Below are 12044 nucleotides of genomic sequence, written 5' to 3'. Positions count from 1 at the left end.
ATATAGAAAGAGATCCACAAATAGTTAAAAAAGCAGGTTATAATAAATATAATATGATCCCACATACATTAATGGGTCCACCATATGGTTTCTGAGATGGTGACATCTTTCAAATGCATTTTTATGTGTAATTATGCAAACATACAAATATGTATACAGTCATGCTCTGCTTAACGATAGGGATACGTTCTGAGAAATGTGTCATTGGGCGATTTTGTCATTGCATGAACATCAGAGTGTACTTACACGAACCTAAGTGGTATAGCCTACTACACACCTAGGCTATATGATACTAATCTTATGGGACTATCATCATACACACAGTCTATCATTGACTGAAACATCGTTATGCACCTCATGACTATATAATAAATCAGACTGATTGATATGTAGGTGGCTTTATTGCATATCTAGTATGAGTTAAACTCATATATATTGTACATGTTAATTATACTCACATTTAGGATCATTTCTGTTTATATAACAAACTTTACATAACTGTAAAGAATCTAAAAAGCACAAATTTATATACTTCTGGATGATTTAACATGAATTATGAAGTAGCATCCTCAATAATCAGTTTCAGGATCGTTTGTATTGTAGTGCTAACTACAACACAAGAGAATAAATATAATATTGTAAAATAACTTTATTAAAATTCAGATAGTTTTCAATAGTAAGTTGAATAGGCATATATAGAACCATCAGAGACTAATTGCCAAAAGTTTTACTTTAGAAGTCTAATTGACAACAATAACAAAAGCTCCACATAAAAGACTATTAATTGAAAAGTAATTATTTTTAATTGAAATATAGTTTTTCAAATCTCACTTGAAACAATTCAATCAAATGAATAACTATAAAAGAATACAACTATTCTATAATATTAAGTACATATTTTTATCACATACAATATTTTTTAGACTCTAAAGTATATTGTTTAAGGAAAATTTTAACCTATCCAGTTCAGTTATTGGACCATCTAAGCAGTTAGGCCCCCACCAAGTGAATACACATAAATTGCAGCAAATTACAAAAGCAGCCATCAGATAAAGAGTGGCAAGCCTCTGAAACACATCTGTGATTTGTTTTTCAAGTAGTTCTGATCTTGGCCAAGAAAGGAAGCTCTGGGCTACTTCTTTTTTAAAGAAAAGATAATAATTCCATCCCACAGTTCAGGGTGTATTGTAAATATTGCATAAAAATACACCTATAAAAATAAAACTCAACTGTCTCCCTTATTATATTTCTTCTTCATTTAACATTTACTTGTAACAGGAGGTGTCTAGTCAAAATGGGTATTGTTTTTTTTGTGGATTTTTGGAGACAGTGAGGGGGAGTGGCAGAAGTGGGAAAGTATGTATTCAAGAATAAAAATAAAATAAATGCATTTCTTTACTATATATCGGAAAAGTCAAATAAAAGAAACAAAGGTTTGTGTATTCACAAAATGAGCCTGCTTTAAGGTTGGTTAACAAAAATCAGCCCAACCCTTTAAAATTTTGTTTGGATTAAGATTTTGCATTATATATTAACATATATTCTCCAAAGAAATATTAAAAGTATCACCTTATCTACCTTGAAAAAGAATACAAAAAAGCAGACAGAATGGACCACACTAGTGGTTACATCCTCACTCTCAGTATTACCAATAACGTCATTAATGGGAATTAATAATAAAATCTTGTAGGTGTAGTTATAAGGCAGTGTAGACTCAAAGCATTATCTCCTTAGTAAGTAGAAAAGTTTGTAAAACTGAAGTTATTATTTAAAAAAACATCCAGAATCAGGACAGGATGTATTTAAAATTTTTCATTTTGGTCTTCATAGCAGCAAAGCAACTTCTATCAATGTACAAAATATAAACAAATAAAACTTTGAAGGAAATGACAGAATCCTTGCCACTGGCAGTGTATGACCTTTGGAAGGATAAAGGCAGATTTCTCCCCAATCTTAAAAAAAGCACACCTTTAAAAATTAAAAAGGAAAATGAAAATTTTTCATTTTAACAAAAATATCCATGTAACTTCTTTCACAAATAAAATCTCTATCCCACTAATTTTTTCTCAACACTTATCACTTACAAGTCTTAAAATTATACCTAAACATTCTGTGTGTGAGAAGAGGGAATGAATCATTTCTCAACTTGTCTGATACAGAGGCACTATAAGATATCAACTTTTCTGTGTCACCCAGTGCAGCTTTATATATTAATTTTCTCTCATGGAAAGCTTAAATGCCAGACACATTTTTAAAAAGGACAAACACAATTGATCTTTTCATCACTACAATCTTCTGAAATAGAGTTGATTGATAACTCCAAAGAACAATGAAAAAAAGGAAGATGTCCTGGTCTTCTCAAATTCTAATGTTTCCTTAGAGATTACTAAGTAAACTTAGAGATTACTAAGATTAATATGCTGAACTTCCTTATTCTACATATTTCTCAAAATTCACAATCTAGAACTATAAAATAAAGATGAAACAGCTACATTTTGTGCCGATAAAATTAATGAGTAGTTATAGATCACTAGCCTGTAAGAACTTTATAAATAGAGGCATAACCTTCGCAAATTCTTAAAATACAGAAGGAAAAACAAAATTCAGACAAAACAAACAATAAAAAGTATGCATACATGTGTGTCTGTGTTGTAGAGGGGTCAGAAATAAGAACTACAAAGGTAATTCATAGTAAGAGTTGAGGACAAAAGACTTCTTCAGCAGAACTTTACTTGGGAAAGTGGAAACTTCCAACTTTTTTCTGCATAGGATGTTACAAAAATAACATTACGGTACTTCAAGGCTGCCAAATCTTATTTGAAATATTTCTTTATTATGAAGTCTATATTTTGATCAAATCTGAATAAAAACAGTGACATGAAATTATATCTAGGCTTTTGGAAACCTGGTGAATAAATTCTTTGAGGCTTTCCAAAATAAATTTTTTAAAGTACCATATATATTTTTTTAAAAGCAACTAGCACTTCTTCATATTGAAAACACTCACAGAGTTCACTTCACAAAGTATTTCCTGACCACAATAACAGTTTAATGAAGCACATACCTTTGCCTTCAACTTGAGAGTGATTAGATGCTCTCTACCAGAAGCATCTTCGGCTTTTAACTTGATGGTACTGAAGCTAGTATCCACATATACAAGTCTGGTGAGTAGAAGGGAATGAAAAATGATCACACTGGGGAGGCTAGTAGTGGGGGGAGGGGAAGGTTGGAGGATGGTAGGATTTGAAATGAAAATATTTGCTATATTCTTATTAATCCATTACAAAAATTAATCAGAGGAATTTCCGCATGCCAGCCCTTTACGCTGCTATAGATTTACTGCCGTTAATACAGCCCAGTGCTTAATGCAGTCATAGATCTCTGGATTATTTACAATGTGTGTCAAGGCTCATGCTGTGGTCAGTGAGCACTATGTTTCGGTTTTCCATCACTGGAACCTTTGGCACACACAGCATGTTCCTGTCAGCCTCCACTTCTGTACACATTAAACTTCCTGTCAAACTCTTTGATCCATTTCTGTAGTTTCATACAGTATGAGACTTTTATGCTTCCTTTATTTGTTTTTCTCCTCAATGAACTTCCGTTATTATCAATAATGTTACTGCACAAAAATCTGGCTGATATTAGTTCATATACTCAAATTGATCCTCTAAGGAAAATGCTGTATAAGCACAGGTACAGGCTGGTCTCCTAACAATAAATTTTCTTTTTGTGAGACATACAGCTTCTGACACTTAACCTGGGCATGTATTCTAGATGACTAATATTTTAAACATATAGCACAAGCACAATTGTTTGGCTTTAAGTTGTTCTAAATGCATGAATTTTCTACAGTGGAAACCAATACACCCTTTGAAATATATCATTCTGTAAAAATATGGTCCCTTGGGTAGCATAAGCTACTGCCAAAAAGGTTCAAATTCAGCAGTATATTTACTAGTGAACAGGGCAAGTGGATATTTTTTGACATTTTTACAATACTATTCTCTTGTAAAGATAAAAAGTAGCCTAAGAGCACTGCACAACTTATCAACCAGACTGATGGTAAGACCCATTAGAGTTCAGAGCTGACATTAGCCTCCTAACCTAGGAAACATTTTTTTAACATCACCATATGCCATTTAGTCACTGGCCAGGTATAAGGGTAAAATGGGTCAGTTTCAAGAAATGCTGGGCAATAAAGTTGTGGAACACTGTAATGAAAAACAGAGATCTAAAGCTGAAGAAGATATATCTCTTCGATAATAGAATAAAAAGTAAAACCAAAACAATCTTTATCAACAGAAGAACTTTTATCAGAATCTATAAAAAGTCTAGAGTCTTAGAAAAGAAATGAAAGTAAAATTACACTAGAAGAATACATAAAAATATCAATGATTTTATATATATAGTTAATCATCATTTTCTTTCAGCTATATCTGTAAACATCTCAAAAAATTTAGAACATGAGATTTTATCACATTTTACCAATATGACTCTAAGGTTCAGATATGTAGGCATCTGACTCTTTGAAAACATTTACACTTCAGATTTAAGATGCTGAAACGAGCACATGCATTTATATCCTCTCTCTACCAAAACAAAAAAAAAGAATTTTAAAAAGGCATGCATAAACCCACAGTTACAAAAAGAACAAGAAGGAACAGATTAACTAAAGCAAATTTTCAACAAATTTTATAAAAATGGTAAGTGGGTAGAAGAGCACTGGCTGACAAAACAGATTAGAGGAGAGAGAAAGAAGGCTCCAGGAGGGAAACAGGAGGCAAAAGAAAAGGTCTGTAGACTAGAAGGTCTGACTTACATATGGGGAGAAATTAAGGAAATTTTTAAAATATACAAGAAAAAAGAGAAGAGGAAATTTTAAACTAAATTATGCAATAAAGCTATGTTAAAAACTATAATTGCTCTAATATTAGTTTTCAGTGAGAAATATTTATGTAGTCATAAAAAATTAAACTGCTTACTAATTACAGTTTTTAGAATCTAGCAACAGACAAAGCTAAAAGACACTTACAGTTACAGAAACTAATGTAAATATATTTGACCACTGCAATTTAAAAGGAAGAGATGACAAAAATTGGGAAGTAGAAAGGGGAACGATAGAAGGGAAGATTAGGAACACTAAAATTTGTAATTGCTAACTTTAGAGTAAGAGATACCATCTTTAACTGAACAGACATGAAAGGAGTTTAAGAAATATTAAAGCTAACAGAAGAATAAAAGAATAGTGAAGAGAGAGGAAAAGTAGTATGTGTGCTAAATCCTTTTTTATTATAGTAATTAATCAGTATATAATTCCTAAAACTGATAAATCAAGCAATATTGAATATAGGCATATTCTTTAGAAATATGGAAGTTGTAAACATGAACAGTTCAGAGAATTTGTCTCTAAGAACAAAACTGGGGATAGGAAATGGTATGGAAAAGGGCTGCTGCTCTTCATTATAAGCCCTATATATATATATACACACATATGCACAGAGAGAGAGAGAGAGAGCAAGGAGGGGCGGGGCAAGAGAAGGAACAACTAAATCACCAACTAGTACTTTTCATACTTCACATTGCTGCTTATCATCAAAATGTTCAAAATCATTACTGAACATCTATAAAATAAGACAGAAATAAAAAGTTCTAGTCTTTTGTTTGCAATCACATAAACAAAACATTATCATCTTTCCACAAAGTTTAAGACAGAAAGGTAATACGTTAGAGAAAAACAGTGTCATGCTCAAAATACAGCCTTGCAGTGAAAATAGTCATAAGATTAATTTTGTTAGACTTTAAAAAGTAATTCAGGGCCCGGCCCCGTGGCTGAGTGGTTAAAGTTCCACATGCTCCACTTCAGCAGCCCAGGTTCACGGGTTCAGATCCTGGACACGGACCTACTTCACTCACCAGCCATGCTGTGGTGATGTCCCATAAACAAAGTGGAGGAAGACTGGCACAGATGTTAGCTCAGGGCTAACCTTCCTCAAGCAAAAAGGAAAAAAAAAAAGTAATTCAAATAAAACTGTAAAAAACATTTATAACTTCGGCTTAATCTCAGCATGGTCATTTAAAATTAAACTTTACCCATGTTGATTTTTGTCTACTTTATTTGGGGATAGGAAGAAACCTTATTGTGATTATTAACACCTCAAGTACACGTAACCTAGATTGCCAAAAGTCCTCTAGTATTTATTCTCACCTTCTTCCTTTTAAGTAATGGGATCCTTGCCTCCACAGCACCCCCAACTAAACCAAGCTTCAGGAGAGTATACTCCATCCAGCTAGCAATTCTTCCCCTGCTCTTGGGTATCAGCATATCACTAAATTTTGGCCAATGGACTGCAAGCAGAAGTGACATGTGACTCTTTTGGATCATTTATAACAAAACTGTGTCTTCCCCTCTCCCCTGCCCCTCTCATTCTCCGTAGACCAGAACTTAGACAGGCCAACATGAGTCAGCGAAGACCAGGCAGACAAGAACTACTCTTAGTGCAGGTCCGACCAATACAACTTTCTGGACCATGGAGGTATTCTATATCCGAACTGTCCAAAACAGCAGCCACTGGCCACATGAGGCCACAGAAGACTGAAAATGTAGCTAGTATGGCTTTTTGGCAACTGTGAAGCTGGGCAGATCCTGGCCGGGGTGAGGATGCACCCTTTCTGCCCTCTCCCAAAGCCTCAATAAAATGGTTTGGTCCCTGACCTTCCTCCTAAAATATAGCTAGTATGGACACTGAATTTTTAATTTGTTAATTTAAATATAAATATCAATAACCACATGTGGCTAGTAGATACTGTACTGAACAATGCAGCCACAGTGGGTGGCTGACAAACAAAAGACACTTGGGTTATTGGATGACCTTGTAGAACAGAGCCGCCAACTCACTCTTGACCATCTGCCTACCCCTAAACTGTTAAACGAGAGATGAATAAACTTTTCTCTTATTTGAAACATTGAGGATTTGAGGTTCTCTTTGCTAACAGCAGCTTAACCCATACCCTAAATAATAGGACATATTTCTATCTATTCACGACAGGAAAAAATATCTTAAGTGTTTGGTCTATGGAAGAGATATCAAAGGGAAAAAAAAGATAAGCTTTTACAAGTAATATCAAAATCAGTTTCTCTAAAAAATGTCTGTTTCAAATGTTCTGTTTTAGTGTTAAGTTGGGTATCTCAACTTAGACAATATGGAATAAATAATTTTTACTTATTTAAATAAGATATGAATAATTCATTTAAGTAAACTTAGGAAACTTTCATCATTGGAAAGCCCAAATTTTCGAAAAGTTATGAAATCCCATTTAAACTTTATATTTAGAAGGACTTTAGGTATTATTACTAAGCTAGGCATATTTTAAAATTAACCAAGAAAATATAAAAACAAATACAAAATCTAAGGAAACAAAATATACTTTTGGCACAACTTTGTATTTATCATTTGCTGCATTTCTTTAGAAATTACTGCTTGCAATAACTAAAATCGTACTTAACCTGAGAGTTAAGGTTTTTAAACATTTGAAAAGGATATTAACAGTTAAGCTTCTGGGAGGTTTTTGTTGTTCTTGCTAATAGCTGAATGCTATCAGAAGAGAGAAGCAGAAGGAATGTGCTTTATATCTCTTGAAATACTGTACTTACTTTGACAAAAAGATTAAGTTATATAGTTTTTCTTTTCTATAAATATCTAGATGTACTTATGTAGTAATAACATCAAAAGGCAGATTGAAGACCTGCATGTTTCAACAAAGCACCAAAGTTTCCATTTTTACCACCATTCTCAAGGTTAAGGACTAACTACTTCACACCTAGATTTCAAAAATCAACCTCCATAAGTTGGTGTCTTTACTTCCCATCTCTTCTATGTACCAATCTATCCTGCCTTCCATGACTAGCTTAATCTTCCTAAGAAGATTTTTTTAATCATATCAATGCCTTGCTCAAAAATATTCAATGAGTCTCCATCACCTGCATATAGAGAATCCCCAGTCTAGCAATCAACACCCTTGAGTCTGGCCTTGATAATAATCCTCTTATGTGAGAAACTGATCTACTCCAAAGTCCAAGAATGAACTGCGCATTTCCATTACTACAACCCTACCTCCACCATTCCCTTCCTTTTAAGGTTCTTCTATATTCCTTCCAGGGTTATCCCAATACCCAACTTCCTAAATTATTGGTAGCCCAAAAGGACTTTTCCTTTCTAGAAACTCTCATGCTGCTCCTTTTCATGTAAGTCTTTGCTTTTCAAATAAGCTTTTTTATAAAGAATATGAAAGTTTTATACTTCTACCTATGTGTCAACACACTATTACATGAACATGGAGAAGCTGCTGTCAGACTGGTTCACATTAATAGAGGAACATGTATGTTTTAACAGCTGGAATGCAAATTCTGTTTAAATTAGATACTATAAATATTTCACCAATTTAGAAAAACATAATTTTTTACTATTAGATAATTTGCAGTTATTCAGTGATTTGGATATATGTATGAGGAGAAAGCACTCTATAAAGGCAATTTAGAATGAAAACCATACTTATTACCATCTATGTTCTTATGCATTATACCACAAAAATTAACAGTACTAGTTATAATTAAGTAACACTAAGTGCTGTAAAACTTGTATATAGTCTGACATTTTTCCGTGAACCAGTGTCTAACAACTGTATACCTACTTTATACATGGAATTATTTAAGTCACATAATGTATGTTTCTTTTTAACCCTTACTATTAAGCATTAGCTTCATTTGAAAAGTGACGAATATGTGGCTCAGAGAGTTTCGTTACCTGCCCAAGGTCACACAGCTCATAAGCCAGAATTAAAACCCTTGTCTAAATACTGGAATTAATTTAGTATAAACAAGTATCTCCATTTCTTCCAACATGTTACATAATTCTTTGAAACACACTGAGAATTATGGAAAATATCACTATCAATGGATTAAGTCCATTACCAAAATAATGGTAACAACATACATTGATAATCTTTCAGCAGCAAAAAAAATTTAGTAAAATTCAGTTAGCTCTTTCCCAAGACAAATTTTAAAAGGCCAAAGAGTTGAATTCTACTCACCGTAAATAATATGCTGTCTAAAAAGGACAAAACCATCAGATCACTTCCCCCGTCAGAACCACGTAACCCCTGAATTATCTAGGGCCACTTGATTATTAAAATAAACATAAGATAGCCTATAAATAAGATGATTATGCATTCCTTCCAAACTGGGACAGTTCTAAGACTGAAAGGAGCCAGGATAAAAGGCATAAATTAGGACTCTCCTAGGTAAAGTGGGATGTGGATCAGCCCACCTTTTAGGTCAGCTTACAGCAAAAGTAGTGAGTGCGTTCAACTCCGGGATATTCTTACTAAGGAACAGAAAATCCTGTTAAACCCCAAAGACTCTGTTTAATTCTTATTGTTTTAATGTTCCATTCTGTAAAATAACACAAGCAGAAGTTAACAGAAACCTATCAAGACATCTTTTTGTATCACTCACCTTTGTGAGCCAGTATAACACTCAACATCACCAACAACTGTCATACCATCTTCATCTTACGCTTCGCATAACTTGCCGGTTTTATAGAACTTGAAGCAAGTAAGGAAACTACAATAGCAATCAAACTTAAGGTCAGCTACTAATTCTCAATGTCATTTTTTTTAAAAAGGTATGTGAATATAAGGAAAGAAGGTAAGAATTCAATCATCTTTTAAATATTTCCTTTTTTCCAACAATTTTTTATGCCTGATCCTATAGAGTTGATTAGATATGTCAAGTATGTAATTTAGAAATACAGTAAGGTCTTCATTACCTTAAAAAAATATTTTTCTTTTATTATCAGATTTTACTATTATACTAACAAATCTACAAGATTATTATTTAGAGTGTATAGACATATTGACATGGTCAAAGAATCATTAAGAGTCTGAAAATCCATTTAAATCAATTTGTCATGTAAATCTTTGTGTTTGTCATTTTAAAAGATATTTTAAATTAAGAAGTTAGCCAGTTGCTCATGCAGGGCCTCAAAAGGTAGTAATTCTAGTATAGGGACAACACAGTTCAGTCTGTTTTAGCTGTGAGGGTCCTGAAACCCAACATTATCAGAGTGTCAAGTATATCAGACCTGATTTAAGGATTAAGACACAAAAATCAAATTGATAGGAGATTTTCTTATTCCATCAGAGTTGGATAATACTGACAAAATATTCTTTGGTTTCTCACAATCGATGCAGACAACTTCTATTCTGCTAACCCATTCTTTATTTGCAAGACTATGAAGCAAATTATTAGGTTATAGCAGCTACATTCTAATTCAATCACGCATCCTAGTCACTATAATTAAAACTGTGATCTTTCACAAATCTAAGCAAGAGATTTCAAAACTATCTCTAAGGATGGGTTAATTTTACATACGGCCAATTTTATCCATGATGAGATAGTTTTCACTGCTTTCACCCTCAATGTGTGACTAACTCTGAGTATCTGAGGGAATTTTATTACATGCTCCACAGCAGAGCTGCCCCATACCACAACTCCAGGGAGCATCACTCACACAGAAACCTGAGCACTGCTGTACAGCCAGCCTTGGCTATATACACTCATTTTACATACAAAGTTGGGGATAAAAATATGTACCTTGAAATTTATTCTGAAAATAAATAAGAATTATATAAATTATATAATTTATACAGCACAGTCAGTGTCATACAACAGAAACTTCATCAATAGAAGTTCCTATATGTAACAATCTCAGTCTAAGGCGCAGACAAATATTTATAGTGTGATAAATGCTACAGCAGAGGCACTCATATCCTTACTTTTGGCTTTCATCTATTATCCAAGTTATAGAACTGTTCCTTTTTCTCCCACATCAGAACAATGTGTATAATGCAAAGCAAAAGTCTACACTTTATATTTATCTCTAAAAACATTTATTCCATAAAACATTTTTATATACTTGCACTATTTCTCTTATAATTTTATTGCTAACGGCTCTCAAGAAATCCTGTAATTATACTCTATATAGTACTTACCACAGTTAAATTAAGTACTACTGTGATCATCTACTTAAATTCTGACTCTTCCACTAGATGTAAGTTCCATGAGGAATCATATGTCTTGCCTAGGTATCTTCACTGCCTTACATTATAGGCATTTAATAAACAATAGATAGGTGGAAAAGAACGAATGATTCAAAAATCTCATATTTGCATTCTCAATGCTTCAACTAATTTTCATTACTGGAGTTCTCTCAAATACGTCACATCCACTTAGAAAACTGCCTCAAATTCACTATATCAATATAAGAGAAATAAAACTAGAAAAACATTTCCTTTTCCCTTCCCAAACCCTTCCTACATCCTTAACTAACCTGTAAATACTAAGATCAAAACATCTAAGCAACTGAAAATAAGTCAAAATGATTTTTCTCTATTCTATCACCTTACATCCAAAGAATGACTAGGTCTATGACATCAACGCCTCAAAACAAATCTTCCTTAACTTCAGCTGATTTGCTACTAGTGCATCTCAATTTATTACTTATCTTCTCTGTCTCCTGACCATTGTTACGCTAAACTTTATTAAAAAGGTTCCATCTATCCCAAATCTTATTCAGGAATGGCGCCTTATCAAATAAAGCCTAATCTCATGAGTAAACATTAACCAGTCCTCCACACCACCATAATAGTACATTTAAAATTTATGCAACATCCATTTCTGGCTAAAATGGAGTAGCTTGCTCCAAATCAACACTTCCACTGAGAACAACTAGAGTAGCCTGATGAAAGGGAAAAGAAAAATGTTTAAAGGCATCAAAGAACTGCTAAGCCAACCAGGACTTGAAGGATCAAGGTCCTGAAGAAGCGGGAACAGAGAAGAGGTAAGCCAACACGGGAGCTGTTTATTCCTCAGCGTTATTTACCAATTCTGGACACAGGGCAAGAGAAGGATGATCTGGGCAAAGCACCCAGACAGAAAGGTACTATAAAGTGGGAAAAAAAAGAAAACCCACAGCAGCATTTTT

General features: G+C 33.5%; 1 protein-coding gene across 4 annotated transcripts in view; it reads right to left on the bottom strand.

Moving 5' to 3' along the window:
* FANCL (FA complementation group L) overlaps positions 1-12044 on the bottom strand; it is a 78691-nt gene that overhangs the window by 40938 nt on the left and 25709 nt on the right. For 3 of the 4 annotated variants that reach the window (XM_023619067.2, XM_070236334.1, XM_070236336.1), the window contains one exon: positions 3065-3161. The exons of the other annotated variant lie outside the window; for it this stretch is intronic. In XM_023619067.2, the coding sequence (XP_023474835.1) occupies positions 3065-3161 (97 nt within the window). The remainder of the gene's footprint in view (positions 1-3064; positions 3162-12044) is intronic. 4 annotated transcript variants of the gene reach the window in all.

This window comes from Equus caballus, chromosome 15, assembly GCF_041296265.1.
Source record: "Equus caballus isolate H_3958 breed thoroughbred chromosome 15, TB-T2T, whole genome shotgun sequence".
Taxonomy (NCBI): domain Eukaryota; kingdom Metazoa; phylum Chordata; class Mammalia; order Perissodactyla; family Equidae; genus Equus; species Equus caballus.
This window is presented reverse-complemented; position numbering and strand designations above follow the sequence as displayed.